The 26322-nt window shown below is 44.8% G+C and overlaps 1 protein-coding gene across 1 annotated transcript; it reads right to left on the bottom strand.

The window, feature by feature from the left end:
* Positions 1-6984: 6984 nt before the first annotated feature.
* On the bottom strand, positions 6985-25813 carry GNPDA1 (glucosamine-6-phosphate deaminase 1). The gene is made up of 7 exons (XM_023187743.2): positions 25757-25813; positions 24672-24801; positions 20629-20730; positions 18701-18883; positions 17497-17681; positions 15632-15806; positions 6985-8467 (listed from the first exon to the last, which is right to left on the bottom strand). Exons 2-7 carry the CDS (start codon positions 24793-24795, stop codon positions 8367-8369), a joined length of 870 nt encoding a protein of 289 aa, XP_023043511.2. The 5' UTR covers positions 24796-24801; positions 25757-25813; the 3' UTR covers positions 6985-8366.
* Between the last annotated feature and the right edge of the window lie 509 nt (positions 25814-26322).

Here is a 26322-nt window from a genome sequence, read left to right as displayed (position 1 = left end):
GAAAAAAACAAACCTAAAAATTAGCTGGGTGCAGTGGTATGTGCCTGTAGTCCCAGCTGACATTCGGGAGGCTGAGGCAGGATTTCTTGAGCTGAGGTCAAGGCTGCAGTGAACCTTCATCACACCACTGCATTCCAGCCTGAATGACAAAGCAAGACCTTTGTCTAAAAGAAGAAAAAGACCATCGAAGCTGGGGAGAAGAAATAGGGAATTAGGGGAGGCAGGGCAATGTTGGAATCTTAAAAAGTAGAGAAGACTCCATCAAGATAGCATTTGAACAAAGTCAGCAGTGTGGGATTGAACCTTCTGGACACCTGGGAGAAGAGAGTTCCAGGCAGAGATAGCAAGGGCAAAGCCCTTGGGCTATGAGCATGTAAGAGGGCTCCAGGAACTGTGAGGTAGCCAGTGAGGGCTGAGGCAGACCCAGCAAGAGTGAGGGATGGGATGTGAATAGGTGGTCCTGTAGACTATATGAGCCTTGTGTGAACTTTGGCTGCCACTCTGAGCGGGGGCCATTGAGCAGAGGAGTGATAGGGTCTGGCGTGTGTTTTAGGGGAATGGTGAGCAAAGGTGGAAACAGACCAGTTGGGAGGCCATTTGCAGTAGCTCAGGTGAGAAGTGCAGGTGGCCTGTACCAGTGTGCCAGAAGTTAGAATCTTGAGAACTGGTTAGATTCTGTACTTGCCCGAAGGTAAAATTAATAGGATTTGTTGACAGACTGGCTACATAATGTGAGAAAGTAAGGCATCAGGGTTCATTTCTAGGTATTTTTGTCTGAGCAGTTGAGATGAGAAATCTGTAGGTAGCACAGGTCTGCGACTGAAGATCAGGAATTTGGTTGTGGACAGGTAAGTCTGAGATGCCTGGTAGTTATCCCAGGGGAAATGATAAACAGGCAGTTGGATATTCTAGTCTGGAGTTCAAGGGAGCAACTCAGGGTAGAGATAGAATTATGGGAGTCAACATGTAAATGGCATTTAAAGCCACAAGACTAGATGAGATTACCAAGGGACTGAGTTATATGTAGGGAGAGGTTCAAGGACTGAGTCTTGGGTCACTCCAGATGCTAAGAAGTCAAGGAGATGAGGAAGAACCAGCAAAGACAGACAGTGGCCAGTAAGGTAAGAAAACCAGCTATGTGTGGTGTCTTGGAAGCCAAGTAAAGTTTGAGGGAAGGAGTAATCAACTGTGTCATATGCTGCAAAAAGGTCAAGTCAAGTACTGTGAGCTGTAACAATTGAAGCAGTCAGTGTTGAGGTCCTTGGGGACTCTGACAAATGCGATTTCAATGGAGGGCAGTTGCAAATCTAGAGTGTGTTTGAGAAAGAATGGGGTGTCCTCATAATAAGAAAAAGGCTGAGCAAACTGATAATCAACAGCTTTTCTTACATCTTTCAGAGAATTGAGGTCACAGGGCAAATCTTCACCGCAAAAACAGGCAGAAAAATAGAGATCGGCTCACCTAAGGCAGAAGCTGTTGGAACCAGTAATTGAGATGTAAACAAATTGCTGTGGGCTAAGTGTGGACTAGCTTGAGAGTTCAAAACCAGGAGCTTGTCTAAGGGGACCCCACACTTTGGTGGGTTTTACCTCGAGGAGACCCACTAGGTTCTCCTGCAAAGATGGCAGGAAAATTCCCTTGTGCTTTGGACACGGAAAGGGAGAAAGTAATCCTTTTGAAATACATCCAGGAAGAAAGCAGACCCAGATCTTCTGTTCTCCATGGCAGAGAAGAGTTTTCTCAGGGAAAACTACTTGCAGGAGCCTTCTCTAGCTTAGGAGAAGGGCAATTGGATGGCTCAACCCTCCTCTAGCCTTCCTGTCTCACATAAGAGGAGGAAAAAACAAGGCTCCACCAAAAAAAACAAAAAAACAAAAACAAAAACAAAAAAAGATTTAATCATAAGAATATGCAGTGCATCTCCTCACCAATACGATACCATCAGTGGGGCTCCAGGATAACAGTGGATTACAACTGAGAGAGCTGCAAGACACAGACTCTATTTTAAGAAGGAATTTCTAGGGAAACCCAAAGACAACAGGGGAGACAAACAAGGATACTGAGGAAAATTGGAGCCTCTAGCACCTACAGCGAACATCAGACACAGCCTGTTAGCCAGATAAACATACAACTCACATTAAAGGTCTGTTTACCTAAGTTCTTGTTACCTAATACATCATGTCTGGCTTCAGTAAAAAAGTACAAAGTATGCTAAAAGGGAAAAAAGAGACAAAGTAAGCATCGAGCCAAACTCAGATATGTCAGAGATTTGGGAGTTATCAGACAAAGTGAACAACATGCAAGAATAGTCAGGTAGTATAAGCAAGAGATGAAAACTTAGAATTAAAAAGAAATGGTAAAAAAAAAAAAAAAAAAAAGGCCAGGCGCGGTGGCTCATGCCTGTAATCCCAACACTTTAGGAGGCTGAGGAGGGAGGATCACCTGAGGTCGGTAGTTCAAGACCAGCCTGACCAACATGGAGAAACTTTGTCTCTACTAAAAATACAAAATTAGCCTGGCGTGGTGGTGCATGCCTGTAATCCCTGCTACTCGAGAGGCTGAGGCAGGAGAATAGCTTGAACCCAGGAGGCGGAGGTTGCTGTGAGCCAAGATCCTGTCATTGCACTCCAGCCTTGGCAACAAGAGCAAAACTCTGTCTCAAAAACAAAAACAAAAACAAAAACACAAATGCTAGAAATAAAACATTGAAACAGAGATGAATGTCTTTGATGGGCTCATAAGACTGAACACAGCCAGAAAGAATCAGTGAGCTTGAAGATATGTCAATAGTAACTTCCCATATTGAAATGGAAAGATTCCAAAAAGGAATGGAAAAATTTTAAAAATAGCAGAATATCCAAGAACTGTGGGATAATTTTTTAAAGTGTAGGTTGGATGCAGTGACTTACACTTGTAATCCCAGCACTTTGGGAGGCTGAGGCAGGCGACTGCTTGAGGCCAGGAGTTTGAGACCAGCCTGGGCAACATGGCAAAACCCCATGTCTTAAAAAAAAAAAAAAAATTCAAAAATTAGCCAAGCATGGTGGTGCACACCTGTAATCCCAGCTCAGGGATTACAGGAGGCTGAGGTGGGAGGATCGCTTGAGCCTGGGAGGTGGAGATTGCAGTGAGCTGAGATCATGCCACTGCACTCCAGCCTGGGCAACAGAGTGAGAACTTGTCTCAAAACAAAGGAAAGTGTAGCTATGCATAATGGGAATACGGTAGTTCTCCCTTATCCACAGTTTCACTTTCTGTGGTCAACTGTAGTCCAAAAATAGGTAAGTGCAGTACAATAAGATTTTGAGACAGAGGGAGAGAGACAATGCTCACATAACTTATTACAGTGTATTATTATAATTACTCTATTTTTATAAATCTCTTACTGTGCCTAGTTTATAGATTAAGCTTTATCATAGGTATATGTGTATCAAAAACAAAAACAAGAAAAAACTATACATCAGGTTCAGTACTATCCACGGTTTCAGGCATTCACTGGGAGTCTTGGAACATATGCCCTGTGGATGAAGGGGCGACTACCATACCAGAAGGAGAAGAGAGAATAGAAGAGGGAGAGATTAAAGTCAGAGTATGAGTAACTCTAGAAACTTTGCTCTAAACAAGATCAGAGAAATGATGTATCTCAGGGGGCAAATGAGGTAGAGTTTTGTTTCTAAGTCTTGTTTTGAATGCCATGGAGTGGTCTAGGAGAGGATAATTTGATGCTGTAGGTGAGAGATGGGAGTGTTGCCAGAGCAATGTCCTCAAGGAGGCAAGAGAGGATGGGATCTGGTGTGCAAGCAGAGGGCTCGGCCAAGGAGCAGGTAACAGGAAGACAGCAGAGTGTGAGAGCAGGGCTGACGTGTGGGTGTGTGGTGGTGGGAACTCGTGGACATTCTTTTCTGATTGCTTCTGTTTTCAAGGTCATCAGCTGAGAGGAAAGCTGGGGTAGAGGGGTTAGAGGTTTGGGACCTTATGATTTAGTCTTTGAGGATACTAAATGGACTAGTGTGATTATTAATACAGTATGACTGCCAGCTGGTGGTAATGGCTCCCCTGAGGTCCAAAGTACTCTATTCTGTTTTACCTGCCCATTGTTGCATAACTCAAAATCCTGTTACACTGTGTCTTACTGGAAATGGACATGTTTCACTAGCATCTCATCACAGTAAGGATTTTGGTTCCCAGGAAAGAAGCATCAAGTTTGCCAAGTTAGATCTCCTCAGTAGGCCAGTTGGCTAATCCATTATATAATATGCCATGATTTCCCCTGGTTGTTATGTATGATCACTACTCTTGGGGACAACTATCAGGCTTACGGTTCAACAAGTACCAGTGCCTTCCAGATATCAAGGCACTGCTATAGGGGCAGAATAAAGCAGTATTTAACATCTACCTTCATGCAGTTTACATTTAGTGGGAAACAAAATACATGTCCAGTGTAAAGGGTTCTGAGAAAATAGCGCACGGCAAGGATAGGAACTTGGGGATTGCAGCTTTATATTGGAGGGTCAGGGAAGAGTTATCTGATAAATGACATTCGAGGTGAGGCCTGAAGGACAGAAAGACTAGAAGAGTAGGCCATAGGGGGAATAGTGAGCCAGGCTCTTGTGTTCACCTCTACTTTATAAACAGACTAATAGAAGGCAGGCAGCAACCATTGATGTCAATACTGCCACTTTTTACTAAATGTAATAAAACTTTAAATACATTCTGTCTACTCTTCCTGCAATACAACTCTGTGTGCACTTAATATTACATTTTCTCTTTCTTATCAAACTTGCTGTTTTACAAATTCAGCGTGTTCCAGTCAGCTGTATTTAGTATTTCCTTTTTGATCAAATTGTGAAAACCTGCCCAGTGGGAACCCATTAACTGGCTGTTTTGTCCTCTCAGAACTGCCTCAGACATTTTTGTTTTGTTTTATTTCATCCCCAGACTTTTTTTTTGTTTTTGTTTTTGGAGATGAAGTCTTGCTCTGTAGCCCAGGCTGGAGTGTAGTGGCATGATCTTGGCCCACCACCACCCCCGCCTCCTGGGTTCAAGCAATTCTCCTGCCTCAGCCTCCCCAGTAGCTGGGATTACAGGTGCACACCACTGCACCCGGCTAATTTTTTATATTTTTAGTAGGGATGGGGTTTCACCATGTTGGCCAGGCTGGTCTTGAACTCCTGACCTCAGGTGATCCACCCGTCTCAGCCTCCCAAAGTGCTAGGATTACAGGTGTGGGCCACCGCGCTGGGTCAGCCACAGACATTTTTGAAAGCACCCTTATTTCTAGTAACAAGATATTCCAGGCCCACTCTGATCCCTACCCCGAAACATAATTAGCTCCTGCACAAGGAGCCCTGATATTAGAGGCCAAAGATGACCCAGGGGTGTACATCCCACTTGATCACATAAGCACTGGTTGTAGCAGGACACTGCTGTTGAGCCACCAGGAAAACACAGACTTGGGAAAGACATCAGATCTTTCTAAGGTCCCAGGTTTGTACAGATATCTCCAGTTTAGCTGTCATCACCTAGTCCTTTTTTTGTCTCATTTTAATGTAATTTAGTTAATGTAGTTAATTTACTGTAGTTAATAACATACTTAAAATTTAAACCCTTCTTGACTGGATAAACAGAACGTATGTCCACAAAACGGAATACTATACAGCAATAAAAAAGGAATGGACTACTGCTATGTGTTACATGAACCTGAAAAATGTTGTGCTTAGTGAAAAAAGCCAGACACAAAAGATGTCATGTCACATGAGTCCATTTATATTAAATGACCAGAAAAGGTCAATCTATAGACACAAAGCAGACCAATAGTTGCCTGGGGCTGGGGTTAGGAGTAGGGAGCTTTTGGGAATGATAGAAATGGATTGTGGTGCTGGGCACGGCGGCTCACGCCTGTAAACCCAGCACTTTAGGAGGCTGAGGCAGGCAGATCATTTAAGGCCAGGAATTCAAGACCAGCCTGGCCAACATGGCGAAACCCCATCTCTACTAAAAATACAAAAATTAGGTGGGGTGGGTGTGGTGGTACACGACTGTAATCCCAGCAGGAGAATTACTTGAACCCAGGAAGCAGAGGTTGCAGTGAGCTGAGATCGTACCACTGCACTCCAGCCTGGGAGACAGGGTGAGACTTTGTCTCTTTAAAAAAAAAAAAAAAAAAAAAGACTTGTGGTAAGAAAATACACAATTCCATAATCATAGAAATCATTGGATTTATATCTCAAGAAATTTTTTTTGAGATGGGGTCTTGTTCTGTTGTCCAGAGTTGGGGTACAGTGATGCGATTATAGTTCACAGCAGTCTTGAACTCCTGGGCTCAAGCAATCCTCTCGTCTCAGCCTCCTGAGTGGCTGGGACCACAGGCATGCACCACTATGCTTGGCTAATTTTTAAAAATTTCATAGAGACAGGGTCTTGTTATGTTGCCCAGGCTGGTTTTGAACTCCTGATCTCAGGTGATCCTCCTGCTTTGGCCTCCCAAAGCATTGGGATTACAGGCATCAGCCACTGTACCCAGCCTCAAAATTGTCAAAAAAAATTAAACCCTTCAACTTCTACATCTACCTCCTTAATTGGCTATATTGACCTAATAAGCTATTCCATTATATTAACTTAAAAAAAAAAAAAAAAAAAAACTAAATATTTTTCCATACCTTGCAATAATATCCCTCATCACAAATCTGCCTTAATCTTTATAACAGCTGTATCCTCGTTTGGATCTCGGGTGCAGCCAGAACATGACAATTTATTGCTCATCTGTTCATTCCTACCCTTTTTCCTATAAGTGCTCCATTTTCATAAAATCTCTTATTTTTCACTCTGATGATTGAAGAAGAGATCAATAGATGGTTGCTTTGCTTGTGACCTTCCTGCAAGTTCTTGTGAGGACTGAGTGTGATGCTTTGCTTACCAGCTCTTTCTAAAATATATAAATAGCCCAGTCTTCTAAAATTGGGGGCTCAAATCCACAAATGACATGTTATTTGAAAATACTGGATTTAATAGAAAATATCACATTGTAAACAAATCCATTGATCCATGAGCTTAAAACAGAATGACAGCACAATCACATAGAAAAGCTAAAGACAAAACACTGGTACCAAACATAGCCCTTAGGCCTGAGCCAGGCTCTTAAAGGTCTTTCGCAGAAATAGAGGCAGCAGTAGCTTCAAACAGGCACAAAACAGCCAGGAGGAGGCAGCATCCACTCCATGAAGGCCTAAGATAATGAAAGGAAGCCAGAGCAACAGACCACCTTGGGATCCGCGGAGAAGGATAAATGGGCAAAAGAGTTGTATTTCCTGATGTTCTCAGAACATCAGACCACACCATGTGAATCTAAGCAGGACTGTTTTAAGTGGGGAAACAATACTAGAAACATTTGGTGTGTTTTCCTGGCACTCACCTCCTAGGGAAGCAGGAGAGCGGGACACTCAGGAGTTGTGACTCAACTCACACTTAAGCTGCCTGCCCAGACCGTCCTCTTGGCTAAACACAACACTGAAATTGTGGCAGTGTCTGTTGCCCCAGTGGACCTCCTACTTACTAATGAGTATGTAAAACAGAGGAGCCACAGTGAGGCCTTTCACAAAAACACAGGGCTCTGGGGGAAAACGGCTTTCACCTTCCGCCTTTTGGTGCTGCAGAGTCCCTGAGGGAGAGAAGTTTGACATGGCTGGGCCCCTTGAGGCTCTGGGTTTATCAGTAGAAGCTGCCTCTTTGTGACCCCACCCACCCAAATCTACCCCCAGGTTCTCCCAGTTCAGAGAAAAGCTGTGGAAGTGGAAAACAACTGGAAGAAGGAAGGAAGGGATCGTTTTCTTTCCACTGCACTTGTTACTGACCAAAGAGCCTGCTTCCTTGCACTTATTTTACATATTGAGAGTTTGTGCCTTAACCTGGAACAATGGTTCTCAACCAAGGGGCAGGCCTGTGCAAGAAGGACTCTCAAGACTCTTCAAAGAGGTGGCGTCCAATATACACAAGCCCCTAATTCCCTCCCACTTGAAAATCAGTGCATGTAAGGAGAGAAATTCCTGACGGGAGTGTGTTGTACATGTGAACCGTGGCTGAAGCAGAACAAAAAGTTTAAAACTCCCAACCTGGGTTTGGTAGACATCGAAATGATGGAGTACATTTTGCGGAGATTTTTTTTTCTGATTAAGTTACAAACAAATCATTCTCCCTATAGCTAAACTCCATGACTAGGCTCCCAGCCTCATGGCCAAGAACAATAAGTTTACCCACTTATCTGGAGTAACCATACTAGATTAAAGAAATACAATGCTTTCTTCTAAAGACAATTTCCAGAAAGACCTGCCTTTCTCTATGGGTACTTGACACTAGGTCCGGGTACAGGCTAATCACTGTATGGTTTCTTAGAAGATTGGCTTTTCTCAGTTTCTTTCTCTTTGATACTGTACAAGGGGTCCACCAACTTGTTATGAACAAGCATTAAACCTACAAAAAATTAAAAAGAAAAAGTAGTTAATTCAGGCAGTGGCAAGAGTTCCTTGATTATCAATCATAACATCCAGGAGCTCTCAAATTTTGTCTTAGAGCTGACTCTTCCCTCTTTTCTCTATGATCCCCAAATGATAAACACCCTAAGAGTACAAGAAGACTTATTCACAGTGAGTACTATATTCGTGGAAATTTTATAAATTCAATCACTATGGGAGTTGGCTATTTAAAGGTTAGTCTTTTCAGCAAAGAACAAATTCCTAATTGACCTGCTTGAGTAAAGGAGGATTTTCACATGTTTGCCTAAAGCGGTGTGCATCCTTTTAAAGTAAAAGAAGAGCCGGGCATGGCAGCTCTCATGCCTGTAATCCCAGCACTTTGGAAGGCCGAGATGGGTGGATCCCCTGAGGTCAGGAGTTGAGACAAGCCTGGGCAACATGGCGAAACCCCGGCTCTACTAAAAATACAAAAATTAGCCGGGTATAGTGGCGGGCACCTGTAATTCCAGCTACTTGGGAGGTTGAGGCAAGGAGAATCACTTAGGCCCGGGAGGTGGAGGTTGCAGTGAGCTGAGATCACACCACTGCACTCCAGCCTGAGTGAACAGAGTGAGACCCTGTCTCAAAAAAAAAAGGTAAAAGAAAGGAAGATCCTCCTGATAATTCAGTGTCTCACCTAGAGGGGAATGGCTGTTTAAGATTGAAAAGAGGGGGCGGAGCAAGATGGCCGAATAAGAACAGCTCCAGTCTCCAACTCCCTGCACGAGCGACACAGAAGACTGGTGATTTCTGCATTTTCAACGTTGGCACTGGGGTCATCTCACTGGGGAGTGCCGGACAATCGGTGCTGGTCAGCTGCTGCAGCCCGACCAGTGAGAGCTGAAGCAGGGCGAGGCATTGCCTCACCTGAGAAGCGCAAGGGGGAAGGGAATCCCTTTTCCTAGCCAGGCGAACTGAGACACACAACACCTGGAAAATCGGGCAATTCCCACCCCAATACTGCGCTTTAAGGGAACGGGCACACCAGGAGACTACACCCACACCTGGTTCCACGGCCACGGAGCCTCCCTCATTGCTAGCACAGCAGTCTGCGATCTAACCACAAGGCAGCAGCGAGGCTGGGGGAGGGGCGCCTTCCATTGCTGGGGCTTAAGTAGGTAAACAAAGCCGCTGAGAAGCTCGAACTGGGTGGAGCTCACAGCAGCTCAAGGAAACCTGCCTGTCTCTGTAGACTCCACCTCTGGGGACAGGGCACAGCTAAAAAAAACACAGGGGAAGCAGCAGAGGCCTGTGCAGACCCGAACGACTCTGACAGCTTTGAAGAGAGCAGTGGATCTCCCAACACGGAGGTTGAAATCTGAGAACGGACAGACTGCCTGCACAAGTGGGTCCCTGACCCCTGAGTAGCCTAACTGGGAGACATCCCCCACTAGGGGCAGTCTGACACCCCACACCTCGCAGGGTGGAGTACACCCCTGAGAGGAAGCTTCCAAAGTAAGAATCAGACAGGTACACTCGCTGTTCAGCAATATTGTATCTTCTGCAACCTCTGCTGCTGATACCCAGGCAAACAGGGTCTGGAGTGGACCTCAAGCAATCTCCAACAGACCTACAGCTGAGAGTCCTGACTATTAGAAGGAAAACTATCAAACAGGAAGAACACCTATACCAAAACCCCATCAGTACGTCACCATCATCAAAGACCAGAAGCAGATAAAACCACAAAGATGGGGAAGAAGCAGGGCAGAAAAGCTGGAAATTCAAAAAATAAGAGCGCATCTCCCCCTGCAAAGGAGCGCAGCTCATCGCCAGCAACGGATCAAAGCTGGTCAGAGAATGACTTTGACGAGATGAGAGAAGAAGGCTTCAGTCCATCAAACTTCTCAGAGCTAAAGGAGGAATTACGTACCCAGCGCAAAGAAACGAAAAATCTTGAAAAAAGAGTGGAAGAATTGATAGCTAGAATAATTAATGCAGAGAAGGTCATAAATGAAATGACAGAGATGAAAACCATGACACGAGAAATACGTGACAAATCCACAAGCTTCAGTAACCGACTTGATCAACTGGAAGAAAGAGTATCAGCGATTGAGGACCAAATGAATGAAATGAAGCGAGAAGAGAAACCAAAAGAAAAAAGAAGAAAAAGAAATGAACAAAGCCTGCAAGAAGTATGGGATTATGTAAAAAGACCAAATCTACGTCTGATTGGGGTGCCTGAAAGTGAGGGGGAAAATGGAACCAAGTTGGAAAACACTCTTCAGGATATCATCCAGGAGAACTTCCCCAACCTAGTAGGGCAGGCCAACATTCAAATTCAGGAAATACAGAGAACACCACAAAGATACTCCTCGAGAAGAGCAACTCCAAGACACATAATTGCCAGATTCACCAAAGTTGAAATGAAGGAAAAAATCTTAAGGGCAGCCAGAGAGAAAGGTCGGGTTACCCACAAAGGGAAGCCCATCAGACTAACAGCAGACCTCTCGGCAGAAACTCTACAAGCCAGAAGAGAGTGGGGGCCAATATTCAACATTCTTAAAGAAAAGAATTTTCAACCCAGAATTTCATATCCAGCCAAACTAAGTTTCAACAGTGACGGAGAAATAAAATCCTTTACAGATAAGCAAATGCTTAGAGATTTTGTCACCACCAGGCCTGCCTTACAAGAGACCCTGAAGGAAGCCCTAAACATGGAAAGGAACAACCAGTACCAGCCATTGCAAAAACATGCCAAAATGTAAAGACCATCGAGGCTAGGAAGAAACTGCATCATCTAACGAGCAAAATAACCAGTTAATATCATAATGGCAGGATCAAGTTCACACATAACAATATCAACCTTAAATGTTAATGGACTAAATGCTCCAATTAAAAGACACAGACTGGCAAACTGGATAAAGAGTCAAGACCCATCAGTCTGCTGTATTCAGGAGACCCATCTCACATGCAGAGACATACATAGGCTCAAAATAAAGGGATGGAGGAAGATCTACCAAGCAAATGGAGAACAAAAAAAAGCAGGGGTTGCAATCCTAGTCTCTGATAAAATAGACTTTAAACCATCCAAGATCAAAAGAGACAAAGAAGGCCATTACATAATGGTAAAGGGATCAATTCAACAGGAAGAGCTAACTCTCCTAAATATATATACACCCAATACAGGAGCACCCAAATTCATAAAGCAAGTCCTTAGACACTTACAAAGAGACTTAGACTCCCATACAATAATAATGGGAGACTTTAACACTCCACTGTCAACATTAGACAGATCAATGAGACAGAAAGTTAACAAGGATATCCAGGAATTGAACTCATCTCTGCACCAAGCGGACCTAATAGACATCTATAGAACTCTCCACCCCAAATCAACAGAATATACATTCTTCTCAGCACCACATTGCACTTATTCCAAAATTGACCACATAATTGGAAGTAAAGCACTCCTTAGCAAATGTAAAAGAACAGAAATTATAACAAACTGTCTCTCTGACCACAGTGCAATCAAACTAGAACTCAGGACTAAGAAACTCAATCAAAACTGTTCAACTACATGGAAACTGAACAACCTGCTCCTGAATGACTACTGGGTACATAATGAAATGAAGGCAGAAATAAAGATGTTCTTTGAAACCAATGAGAACAAAGATATAACATACCAGAATCTCTGGGACACATTTAAAGCAGTGTGTAGAGGGAAATTTATAGCACTAAATGCCCACAAGAGAAAGCTGGAAAGATCTAAAATTGACACTCTAACATCACAATTAAAAGAACTGGAGAAGCAAGAGCAAACACATTCAAAAGCTAGCAGAAAGCAAGAAATAACTAAGATCAGAGCAGAACTGAAGGAGATAGAGACACAAAAAACCCTCCAAAAAATCAATGAATCCAGGAGTTGGTTTTTTGAAAAGATCAACAAAATTGACAGACCGCTAGCAAGACTAATAAAGAAGAAAAGAGAGAAGAATCAAATAGACACAATTAAAAATGATAAACGGGATATCACCACCGACCCCACAGAAATACAGACTACCATCAGAGAATACTATAAACACCTCCACGCAAATCAACTAGAAAATCTAGAAGAAATGGATAATTTCCTGGACACTTACACTCTTCCAAGACTAAACCAGGAAGAAGTTGAATCTCTGAATAGACCAATAGAAGGCTCTGAAATTGAGGCAATAATTAATAGCCTACCAACCAAAAAAAGTCCAGGACCAGATGGATTCACAGCTGAATTCTACCAGAGGTACAAAGAGGAGCTGGTACCATTCCTTCTGAAACTATTCCAATCAATTGAAAAAGAGGGAATCCTCCCTAACTCATTTTATGAGGCCAACATCATCCTGATACCAAAGCCTGGCAGAGACACAACAAAAAAAGAAAATTTTAGACCAATATCCCTGATGAACATCGATGCAAAAATCCTCAATAAAATACTGGCAAAACTGATTCAGCAGCACATCAAAAAGCTTATCCACCATGATCAAGTGGGCTTCATCCCTGGGATGCAAGGCTGGTTCAACATTCGCAAATCAATAAACGTAATCCAGCATATAAACAGAACCAAAGACAAGAACCACATGATTATCTCAATAGATACGGAAAGGCTTTTGACAAAATTCAACAGCCCTTCATGCTAAAAACGCTCAATAAATTCGGTATTGATGGAACGTACCTCAAAATAATAAGAGCTATTTATGACAAACCCACAGCCAATATCATACTGAATGGGCAAAAACTGGAAGCATTCCCTTTGAAAACTGGCACAAGACAGGGATGCCCTCTCTCACCACTCCCATTCAACATAGTGCTGGAAGTTCTGGCTAGGGCAATCAGGCAAGAGAAAGAAATCAAGGGTATCCAGTTAGGAAAAGAAGAAGTCAAATTGTCCCTGTTTGCAGATGACATGATTGTATATTTAGAAAACCCCATTGTCTCAGCCCAAAATCTCCTTAAGCTGATAAGCAACTTCAGCAAAGTCTCAGGATACAAAATTAATGTGCAAAAAATCACAAGCATTCTTATACACCAGTAACAGACAAACAGAGAGCCAAATCATGAATGAACTTCCATTCACAATTGCTTCAGAGAGAATAAAATACCTAGGAATCCAACTTACAAGGGATGTAAAGGACCTCTTCAAGGAGAACTACAAACCACTGCTCAGTGAAATAAAAGAGGACACTAACAAATGGAAGAACATACCATGCTCTTGGATAGGAAGAATCAATATCGTGAAAATGGCCATACTGCCCAAAGTTATTTATAGATTCAGTGCCATCCCCATCAAGCTACCAATGAGTTTCTTCACAGAATTGGAAAAAACGGCTTTAAAGTTCATATGGAACCAAAAAAGAGCCCACATTGCCAAGACAATACTAAGTCAAAAGAACAAAGCTGGAGGCATCACGCTACCTGACTTCAAACTATACTACAAGGCTACAGTAACCAAAACAGCATGGTACTGGTACCAAAACAGAGATATAGACCAATGGAACAGAACAGAGTCCTCAGAAATAATACCACACATCTACAGCCATCTGATCTTTGACAAACCTGAGAGAAACAAGAAATGGGGAAAGGACTCCCTATTTAATAAATGGTGCTGGGAAAATTGGCTAGCCATAAGTAGAAAGCTGAAACTGGATCCTTTCCTTACTCCTTATACGAAAATTAATTCAAGATGGATTAGAGACTTAAATGTTAGACCTAATACCATAAAAACCCTAGAAGAAAACCTAGGTGGTACCATTCAGGACATAGGCATGGGCAAGGACTTCATGTCTAAAACACCAAAAGCAACGGCAGCAAAAGCCAAAATTGACAAATGGGATATGATTAAACTAAAGAGCTTCTGCACAGCAAAAGAAAGTACCATCAGAGTGAACAGGCAACCTACAGAATGGGAGAAAATTTTTGCAATCTACTCATCTGACAAAGGGCTAATATCCAGAATCTACAAAGAACTCAAACAAATTTACAAGAAAAAAACAAACAACCCCATCAAAAAGTGGGCAAAGGATATGAACAGACATTTCTCAAAAGAAGACATTCATACAGCCAACAGACACATGAAAAAATGCTCATCATCACTGGCCATCAGAGAAATGCAAATCAAAACCACAATGAGATACCATCTCACACCAGTTAGAATGGCAATTAAAAAGTCAGGAAACAACAGGTGCTGGAGAGGATGTGGAGAAATAGGAACACTTTTACACTGTTGGTGGGATTGTAAACTAGTTCAACCATTATGGAAAACAGTATGGCGATTCCTCAAGGATCTAGATCTAGATGTACCATATGACCCAGCCATCTCACTACTGGGTATATACCCAAAGGATTATAAATCATGCTGCTATAAAGACACATGCACACGTATGTTTATTGTGGCACTATTCACAATAGCAAAGTCTTGGAATCAACCCAAATGTCCATCTGTGACAGACTGGATTAAGAAAATGTGGCACATATACACCATGGAATATTATGCAGCCATAAAAAAGGATGAGTTTGCGTCCTTTGTAGGGACATGGATGCAGCTGGAAACCATCATTCTTAGCAAACTATCACAAGAACAGAAAACCAAACACCGCATGTTCTCACTCATAGGTGGGAACTGAACAATGACATCACTTGGACTCGGGAAGGAGAACATCACACATCGGGGCCTATCATGGGGGGGAGGGGGGAGGGATTGCATTGGGAGTTATACCTGATATAAATGACGAATTGATGGGTGCTGACGAGTTGATGGGTGCAGCACACCAACATGGCACAAGTATACATATGTAACAAACCTGCACGTTATGCACATGTACCCTAGAACTTAAAGTATAATAATAATAATAAAAAAAAAAGATTTGAAAAGAGAAAACCTGAGGCTCAATGGCACTGTGAGGTCACCACATAGTCCTTGGACCATACTTGGCATTTTCTTTCCTCCTTCTCCGAGCAAATATATCTCCAGAAATGGATCTTTGCAGTCACAGGTGGAAAAGAAATGACAGTGTAGTGTGATGCAGTTGAGTTTGATATTTCTTAAGATTACAGTTGTCAAGTAAAATGACCAGAGGATGAAAGCTGGATCTACTACTCACTCCTGGTACACCCTGAGCTTGACCACCTCCTCCTGGACCCACACCTCCCTCACCTTTGAAATACTTGACAGTCTTCACTTTCAGCTCCAAGGTGGCATCCTCATCACACACAAATACGGTGCGGGGATGCTGCTGGAAGGCAGACACGGTCCACATGTGGTTCACTCCCTCCTCGATGGCCTTGTACAGAGCAAATGCCTTGTGAGCACCTGTGATAAGGATCATCACCTGGGGATCAGAAAACAAGTCCGTGATAGAGGGGAGCATTCCAGACACCCTAAACAGTTGTAAGGATGATTGTTTTTCATATCACATTGTAAGTAGTTACCATGCAACATACTTTTGCTCAGTGCTCCTTGTGCTTTATCACACAAATAACCCGAGGCAGGCGGCATCATTATCCCCATGTTATATGATAAGAAAACAGCCCAGGGGGTTAAGTATCTTGCCCAGGGTCATTTATGACCCTAAAGTTCATGTTCTTGACCACCACGTGACAGTGCCTCCAGGTATCTTTGATGATGCCTATGAAAGTGCCCTGTAAACAGATATGCCATGCCCAGGCCCGCTATCCGGTCAGCTTGGTGACTCTCCACAAGCACAGTTTGTGAAAGAGGGCTCCTAACCTGTACCACCAGCAAGGATGCTTTGCAGGCAATGGTGGGAGTTATCTGTGGGGCCTCTAAGGCTGAATCCCAGAAAGGCTGCCCCATTATCTGGTCACTTTCAGTTCACAGCATTAAACCTATGAACTAATGTGACTTGGGGTGACGGTTTTTGTTAATATATAATAAAACAAAGGCACAGTCTCCACTTAACACTTAAGATATCAAGAATGTAAGTGATCTTAAAGAACTCAGCTCTATTCAAACGCAGGAAAAGAGAAAAAAAATAACTCAGTTCTATAGATTTCCTTTCATTTTAATTCACATGTGCCACAGAGTTGTGAACAGGATGTACTGTTCCTTTCTTAAAAGATTAGAATGCAGAAGCAGAGAGGGAATGTGACTATTTATTCCGGACCCCTCAGCAACCCAGAACTCTTTTTAGAAAAGATAATCTCCTGATTTCTAGTCCCAGGTCCTTTCCCAGATCAAGATGCCCTCATGATAAAGACAGGTTTAAGCTGCAAGGCTAAAAACAGCAAGTAAACACCCCCACCCCACGTACTGATTGAAGATTACCCAACAGAAATCTGGGTGCTGTCACTCATATCACAGAAGTTCACTTTAAACAGGGAATTTTTCACTGATTTAGATGCTTGTTTATTGGCTTGGGCAAAGAACTGTAAATCTAACATGTCTGTAGCTGCTTCCCACTGAATACACATCAGAAAGGAAGAGAAAATGCTTCTAAAGTTCTAATGAAAATAAGGAAATTGGAACCACAAAAAATGCAAATTCAAATGATAGTCAATTTTTTAGGGGAAAAGCTACATTCAGTTTAAAACACTTATATTTTAATCACACTTCACCACATTTATTAATCTCTGAGCACGGGGCTAGAAGCACAAGCATCCTTGGTGTCCAAACAGTGACCTCTACCAATTACAATGAACAAGGGAGCCCCTCTCTCCATACCTGGTCAGGTATAGAATTCATATTCCAACATTAGTGATGCTGGCCTCCTCTCTGCCTGTGAAAAGCATGAAAGGGGCCCGAGGCCAGAGAGCCTGCTGTCCCAGGCAGTCAGCCAAAGGCACCAAAAACATGCTCAAGGGATTCACCTCACACTGGGAATAATGATGTCTTCCAAAGAGGCAAGAGGAACAGTGAGTAACAGGGTCAGCAGGGATTTTAGCTTTATTTATCATGTCTTCATCTTTAATAAGAGTGTAGGTGGTACAAGTATAGTTAAGATTAATAAGAGAAAGACAAGTCCACCCAGCGCAAAGCTGGTGGGGCCCTTGCGCCCTTACCTCTCTAGCATCCATGACGGTGCCCACCCCCACCGTCAAGGCCATGGTGGGCACCTTGGTGAGTTCTCCATCGAAGAACCTAGCATTGGCCAGGATGGTGTCCATGGCCAGTGTCTTCACACGGGTCCTGGACACCAGACTGGAGCCTGGTTCGTTGAAGGCAATGTGTCCATCAGGGCCGATGCCTACAGGGAGAGAGCCCACGCAGCCCTGTGAGTCTCAGGGATCCAAGATTTCAAGAATGGACAATTTCTCCTTCCCTAACTAGGGTCTGAAAAAAAATCATTGAAAGCTGTGTCACCTTTCTTATTTGCAGCCCTGGGCAGGTACACCTTAAACATGTGCTCTGTCCCCCTTCCTACCATTTCTTTCTCTTTGACATACTGTCTCAGAGGAGACCCTCCCCACCATTTCTATCTGAGGCACACACATTGTTAACTTGCTACCACCCCAAAAAACTGAGGAGGAAGCACTCCAAACAGCTTCTGCCTCCTCAGATTGTCAGAAAAGTGGATCTTCTCTGTCTCTTCTACCTGTAGCTAGAGGGTCCTGCTGCTGGGATAGAAGTGCAGTGAACAAAACACCCAGAGAACCTGGACAGGGGCTGCCAAGGTTCTAAAATCTCAGAGGATGAGAGCTCCTTCCCACCTCCTCCCCACCTTTAAGTACAGAACAGTGATCTCTAGAGTAATAAAAGGCAATTCAATGTTACCCCTCAGGGGTAACTCCAGAGGTGGCGACAGATGGACACACAGAAGGGCAGCCCAGAGGACCCGAGCACAGATCCAAGAAGCAGACACCTGCTCCCACCTGCGGACCTTGAGTGAGTCACCTAACTTCTCTGGGGTTCACCTGCCTATCTAGAGGGGCTGTGTGGAGACTTTTGGAACTACATGAGTCCATGATGTTAAATGTTTAGATAAGTTCCAGGACTGATCCATAAAACCTTAAGACTGGGGAGTAGACAGAATCTCAGAGTCCAAACCCAAACCTCTCAGTTTACAGACAAGGCATCAAACTGCAGAAAGAGATCCCCAAGATAACACAGTTTCTGAGTAACAGAGCCAGCAGGGCCCATGTCTCCCGCCTGTCTCTGCGGTCACTAGCACACCCAGAGGAAGCTGTCTGGAGACAGGCATGGTGTCTTGTCCTCCTTCCCACGGGTCTGGCCCTGGACATGTGTGCTGCAGAGTGTCAAGCTTACCTCCAACAAATAGCTCGATCCCACCCGCAGCCTTGATCTTCTCTTCAAAGGCATCACATTCTGCCTGTAGGTCGACTGCATTCCCATCCAGAATGTGGGTGTTTTCTGGGTGGATGTCAATGTGCTTGAAGAAGTTGTTCCACATGAAGGAGTGGTAACTCTCTGGGTGGTCTCGAGGAAGGCCTGTGGGGCCATGAGGCACTCAGTCATCATGCCTAGGCCATGCCAAAGCCCCCCTCCTAAGAAGGATGCCAGGACACCAAGCTGACCTACAGAGACACTCCCAGGGGTCTGCCCATCTGGGAGCCTTAGGCACCAGCCCTCTGACCCCTAGCCACTCAGGACAGACTGAGCCAGTATCCGTAAGTGTCCACCCACCCAGCACCACCATCTGTGGCCACAGGGCTGGGCCAGAGTAACTGCACACCAAGGGCCTGGGAAATCCCCACATTCTAATCTGCTTTTCATAAGGCAATGACCATAGGTTAGAGGCTGGGGACGCTCTGGCCCCCTGAGGTAGGGCTGGACTCATCTTAGAAAGCAAGCCCTGTGCCTCTCACCCCACCATCCACTCCCAGTTCTACCCCACTCAGCCTGAATAAATTCCAGCTTGAACACCAGGTGGTTAGAGGGAACTATCTCAAGGCTTCCCCAAATCAACTTTTTTTTTTAGCCAGGAAAAAAAAAATAATAATGTGTAATGTTAAGCATTAAGAATATGTAGCCAGGTGCGGTGGCTCAAGCCTGTAATCCCAGCACTTTGGGAGGCCGAGACGGGCGGATCATGAGGTCAGGAGATCGAGAACATCTTGGCTAACACGGTGAAACCCCATCTCGACTAAAAAATACAAAAAACTAGCCGGGCGAGGTGGCGGCGCCTGTAGTCCCAGCTACTCAGGAGGCTGAGACAGGAGAATGGCGTAAACCCGGGAGGCGGAGCTTGCAGTGAGCTGAGATCCGGCCACTGCACTCCAGCCTGGGTGGCAGAGCAAGACTCGGTCTCAAAAAAAAAAAAAGAATATGTAAAATCAGCCTTAAAAAGGAAGGAAATTTTGACACACGCTACAACAATGGATGAACCTCGTGGACTTTATGCTAGGTGAAAGAAGCCAGTCAAAAAGACAAATACTTTATGATTCCAGTTATATACTCTAGTTTGATTCTAGAGTAGTCAAATTCATAGAAACAGACAGTAAAATGGTGGTTTCCGCGGCTGGTGAAGGGGGAAACGAGAAGTTATTGTTTCACGGGTATAGAGCCTGGGTCTTACAAGATGAAAAGAGTTCTAGAAATTGGTTGCACAACAATGTGAATGCACTTAACACTACTGAACTATACATAGAAAGGTGGTTAAGATGGTAAATGTCATGTTACATGTATTTTACCACAATTTTTTTCTTTTAAAAAGGATGTTTAAAATGAAGCTATTACAAAAGGACTGGGTGAAGGGGAGGTGATAGAAGACTAAGGTATAGCCTTTCAGCAGCAGGAAGGACACCAATCTCGGGTCCCCTCCAAGTGTACCTGGCAGAAAGGGGAGCTGGAGGCCACACACAGGAGAGAAAGCACAGATACAGATCCTAGGGGAAACACCCCAGCCAGGATCCCACTTGCAATCATTTGTTCCAGAAAGAAATGGCATGGGGTTGGGGAGCAGGCAGAGGAGAAGGAGATACTCTAATATTTATTAAGTATCTGTTATGTGTAAGAAACTTCCACATCTTTTATGATACCATTTAATGCTTACAACCTGTGAGGTCAGCTTTACTAGCCCCATTTTATAGCTGAGTAAACCAAGAGGTAAATATTGATAATTGAGCCTATCATCAAATGTCATTGGCTCCCTGATTCCTCTCCAGGGCTGGGCCAATGAGAGGAGGAGCATCAGTCTCTTAGAATCAGGAAAGAACCTTGAAAGAGAGACTCACCCACGTACTCATCCATGTTGAAGGTCTTCACATATTTAAAGGACAGGTCCCCATTCTTATAGTATTCAATCAGCTTCTTGTAGCAGCCAAGTGGGGTACTCCCTGAAAGAGTGACCACAGCCATGAACACCCCTTGCACCCCAAGTCTGGAAGCCCAGAGGGTATACAGGAATGAGTCTGGGCTGCTCACAGGGAGAACCTGTCAGATCTGAAGTCCTACCCAGTACTCCAATCCTAACTGCCATCCATCCATTAATTGCTTGTTTAATGCCTATTTTGCCACTAGACTTTAAGCTCCAGGAGGGCAGGACTGTGTCTGCCTTGATTACTGCTGAATCCCCAATATCCAGCACACTGATGACTGAAATCACTCTGATTAGTACCTGAGTGAACATCAGACTTAATTATTGACATGATACTCCCCGAACAAGTACTATGTGTAAGGCACAGGGCCATGTGATAAGGACACAGGGGAGCAAGGGACAGTAGCTACTCCAAAATAACTCAGCTGTTTAGGAGTAGAACACAAAGCAGGAACATCAGTTGTGATGGGGTAAAGCACAGGCTCACCCAGTGCTTCAGAGTTCGAGGAAGACTTCCCTGAGGAGCAGCGAAGCCCTAGTTGAGTCTCATTAAAAAGTCAGTGTCATGGCCGGGCGTGGTGGCTCACGCCTGTAACCCCAACGCTTTAGGAGGCCAAGGCAGGTGGATCACTTGAGGTCAGGAGTTCAAGACCAGTCTGGACAACATGGTGAAACCCCGTCTCTACTAAAAATACAAAAATTAGCTGGGCATGGTGGCATGTGCCTGTAATCCCAGCTACTCAGGAGGTTGAGGCACAAGAATCACTTGAACCTGAGAGGCAGAGGTTGCAGTGGGCCAAGATCGCACCACTGCACTCCAGCCTGGCCAACAGAGCCAGACTCCATCTTGAAAAAAAACAAAAAAGTCAATGTCATAAAAACACACACATAATAAAAGGTAGGAGGACACTGTATATTAAAAGACTAAAGATGCATGAATCCTGACTGGACACTGGATTAATTTTTAAAAAACCAACCTATAAAAGATAAATGTGGACAACTGAGAAAAAATCATGAACATAGTTTGCATATGAGATGATGGCGTGATTTTTCATTTTCTTAGGTATGATGGTATCGTAGTTGTGTAGGAGAATGTCCTTATTCTCAGGAGATATGTGCTGAAGGATTTAGACAGACGTGTCAGGATGTCTGAAAAAAACCTGTGTGTGTATAGATACAGAACAAGAGCCAGAGAAAGGTAAAAGCAAATGTGGCAAAATGGTAACAATTGGTGAATTTAGGTGAATGGTACTGATCTGTTTTTTTTTTTTTCCAACTTTTCTGAATATTTGAAATTTTGCAAACTAAAAAAAAGAAAGGAAAAAAAAACTATCGAGATTACATCATGTCACCCTTCTTTTCAAAACCCACCATTAGCTTCTCATTTCACCCTCAGCAACACCAGTCCTTCTAAGGCTCCATAGAACCTGGTCCCTGGCTATAAGACCCTCCCTGCCACCATATCCTGCTTCATGTGTCTTCTTTCCTCTTATCACCATCTAACTACTCTATATTTTGGTAATTGTTTATTATCTGTCTCTCCCGTTATAATTTAAGCCTCAGAAGGCAGAAGTTTATACCTTTTTGTTCACTGCTGTATCCTTAGAGGCTAGAACAGCTCTGCACACAGAGGGCACTCAATAAATACCTGCTGAGTGAATGGCAGCTCCCCACAACTCACCCAAAATAATCAGTTGGTCCATGTGACAAGGCCTTAGCTATGCCTGAGCCACATAGCTTCCTCTCTCCTGCCATTTTCCAAACTTCTAGCCTTCCCATGAATCCTCTGAACTTCCCAATATCTAGCCAATAAACTCCTTTTCTGCTTAATTTAGCTGGAGTTGGTTTCTGCGGTTTCCACTTAGAACCCTGACAGGTGCTACATCTAACAGAAGGAATGTTCCAAGGAACCCGTGTGGAAATGCTGTCCTGTTGGTTCAAGCAGGACAGGCAGGGAGAGGTCAGGTTTTGGAGGGCCTTAATGCCACTCTGAAGAGCTTGGATCTGACTCTGCAATGATGGGAATGAGGGAATGGTTTCAGAAGACCAGACTCTGACCCATACAGAGGTTGGGTCTCTCCACAGTTAGGAGACAGGATGTTAGCACAGCCTCCAGAGGGCCTGAGACATTGGTGGTTTCACAGGCACAGGTAGATACTACTCCCACAAACCTCTACTGCAGAGCTCAGCAAACTTTGGTCCACAGGCCAAATTTGGCCTGTGGCCTGTATTTTTTTATTTTTTAGTTTTTTAGACAGAGTCTCGCTCGGTCACCCAAGCTGGAGTGCAGTGGCACGATCTCAGCTCACTGTAACCTGTCTCCTGGGTTTAACTACTTCTCTTGCCTCAGCCTCCTGAGTAGTGGGATTATAGGTGCCTGCCACCATGCCCAGCTAATTTTTGTATTTTTAGTAGAGGTAGGGTTTCACCATGTTGGCCAGGCTGGTCTCGAATTCCTGACTTCAAATGATGGACCCACCTCAGCCTCCCAAAGTGCTGGGATTACAGGCATGAGCCACCATGCCCAGCACTGCGGCCTGTTTTTATACAGATCGTGAGTTAAGAATGGTTTTCTTTTCTTTTCTGCGACAGAATCTTGCTCTGTCGCCTAGGCTGGAGTGCAATTGCACAATCATGGTTCACTGCAGCCTCGACCAGGCCCAAGCAATCCTCACACTTCACACCGCAGCCTCCTCAGTAGCTGGGACTATAGGCATGTGCCACCATGCCTAGCTAATTTTTGTATTTTTTTTGTAGAGATGGGGTTTTGCCATGCTCCCCAGGCGAATCTCAAACTCCTGGGCTCCAGCAATCTGCCCACCTCAGCCTCCCAAAGCGCTGAAATTACAGATGTGAGCCACCGTGCCTGGCCTGGTTTTTACATTTTTAAATAGTTTTTTTTTTAATTAAAGAATAATAACATTTTGTGACATGTGAAAATTATATAAGTTCAAACTTCAGTGTCCATAAAGTTTTATTGGCCTACAACCATACTCATTCACTTATATATTGTCTTCTCTTTTTTTGAGACAGGGTCTCACTCTGTCACACAGGCTGGAGTACAGCGACACAATCTTGGCTCACTGCAGCCTCAACCTACCGGCTCAAGCGATCCACCTACCTCAGCCTCCCAAGTAGCTGGGACTACAGGTGAGCACCACTGCGCCAGGCTAATAATAGCTGCTTTCAAACAACAGAAGGGTGAGGTTGTTGCAACAGAGACTGTATGGCTAGTGAAGTCTAAAATATTTACTACTGGCCTTTTACAGAAAAAGTTTGGACTGCAAGGAAGACAAAAAAGAAAAAGAAAAAGTTTGAAGAACCCCCCGACACACACGACACACATATACACACTCTAATGGATGGGCCAGGTAGGGCCACTAGGGCAAACCCACCCATCTCTGAAAGAAATAATCAGGACATTTGTCTTGAGGAGCTGGGGTCAAAATATCCTTCTGAAAAAGCAACATTTTGATTTTTTCCAAAAGAAATTAGGACTGTTTTTTACTTAGGTCCTGTGTTTAATTAAGCCTTACAGAAAATTACCTAAGTGACTATCTTCTCAATTCTCCCAAGGATGGTACTTAGCTAGTACCCCTCTAGATACAGAGAAGAGAAATTAATTCATTACATAAAATGAATGCTTTAGGGTATCAGGACTTAATTCTGTTAAGAAACCCTGGTGGACAAGGCTGACTTAGGATGTAGGCTAAAAATCAAGTTCTTTGTGCCTAACCAAGATCCCTTCTGCTCCAGGATTCTGCAGGAACAGGCAGCACTAAATCAACCCATAAGGGAAGCTGGGTCCTTTGTATGTGGAAGGGGCAGGAAGGTGCTCTCTCAGCACTAGTACCCCAGCGCCCCCGGGAAGTCCCTTGGCTGAGTGAGCCCGTGTACCTGGCCCCTGTTGCCTACTCTCTCCACTCCTATCCACAGCACCCTCTCCATCCAAGAACGCACCAGTGGGGAGCCCCAGGGTGAAGTACTTCTCTGGCCCTGGGTTAAACTGGATGATGCGGTTCCTGATGTATTTAGCCGCCCACTCGCTGGCCTGAGAATAGTGGTCCAGGATGATGAGTTTCATCTTGTCCTGCAGTGGGGGAGAGGGGATGACAGAAAGGAATCAATGGTAAGGGGCAGAGAAAGAGATGGAGGTGGTGGGAGAAGCTTCTCTTACCCAGCAACAATCCCCCCTTTCCAAGCTGTCTGAGCCAGGAAAAAGGCCTGACTTTCTATTCACAGAGGAGCTAAGAGGTTGGGCCAGTCGCCTCCACCACCCACAGTCCACTAGGAAGCGCTACTGGGGGCAGATCTGGGTTCTAATCTCAGCTCCTTCACTTACCAACTGAAGGACCTCGGTCAAAGGACCTAAGTTTTCTCTGAGCCGTTTCCTCCTATGTAACAATTGGGACAATAGTACCTACTTCACAGACTTCACGACGGGTAATATGAAATGAGAGAATGCGTGTAAACCACTTAGTATTTACTATGTTGGCTGTTACCATCCGGATAGATGCTCTGCTCAGCCCCGCCTCCCTCATCCCTGCCCCTACGTGAGCGGGATACTCTACCCGCTCCCCGCCCTCTACCCCATGACTCTTCCTCAAGAAGTAGAGAGGTCATAGGATCATGCTGGGCCACTAGAGCAGGTGGGGCAATGAGCTCTGCCTGGGGAGCTGTGTGCTGAGGGACTAGCGGAGGGGTGTTCCTACTGGCCCGCCTTGCTTTGCGAACCCCTCTGGGTCCTCAGTTTCCCCCAAAGCACAAAAGAGAAAAGGTAATCGCTCCAGAAGGAGGACGTTTTGCTCCCCCAGCACTGCGGTTAGTGGGAGTGGGGAGCAAGAGGCGAAGGTGGCCCACGCGGTCGTCGGTGGGGTACAGCGTGTCCCCCACCCCGATTATCACCCCATCGCCCCTCCGATCCCGCCTGGAAAATGTGTGAGAGCGGCTCCCCGGGGTCCCGACCCCGGGTGCCGTAGGGCTGGGACAGCGCTCCGCGCTCCGGCCCGCGAGGAACGTCCCCGCCAGCCCTTCTCCCCACTTACGCGGACGCCTCCCGCGGCGGCTGCAGCTACTGCGCCGGCGGCCCGGCCCCGCGCGGGTCACGTGGCTGCGGGTCACGCGGCGCCGCGTGCGCCGCCCGCTGGGCTGACTCAGCGGGGCCGCAGCTACCGGGACTGACTCTCCCGGCGGAGGGATTCCGGCCACTCACAGTCCCACCTTGGCCCGTGGCCCCGGCAGGCCCTGGAACAGGCCGTAAAAAACACACTTTCCCTTGGGAGGCGGGGATTCGAGCCTGGTTTTTGTGTGTGTGTGTGCAAGAGGAGGGAGACTTGAGGGGTGCCGGATCGCCCCCAGGAATGCAGCCCTCTGGAACTTGGGGCTGGGGCCGGGGTTTTTAGTGCAGGGGTTGAGCTGGGGGCAGGCAAAGCAGAATCGCTTCGTCAGTCTCCTAGGGTTGGGCCTGGCTCTGTCTTCAGTTTCTTTATTTGTTTAGATGCCATTTATTTACCCAGGTATTAAAACTTTTGTTGTTTAAAATACAATTGGACTTCTTAATGTCCTTTTTTAAAGATCAAACTTTGCAGCATTATATAATAGAGAAAAAGGC

Source organism: Piliocolobus tephrosceles, chromosome 4 (genome assembly GCF_002776525.5).
Source record: "Piliocolobus tephrosceles isolate RC106 chromosome 4, ASM277652v3, whole genome shotgun sequence".
Classification (NCBI taxonomy): Eukaryota; Metazoa; Chordata; class Mammalia; order Primates; family Cercopithecidae; genus Piliocolobus; species Piliocolobus tephrosceles.
Note: the sequence above shows the minus strand (reverse complement) of the source record. Positions and strands in the feature narration are given on the sequence as shown.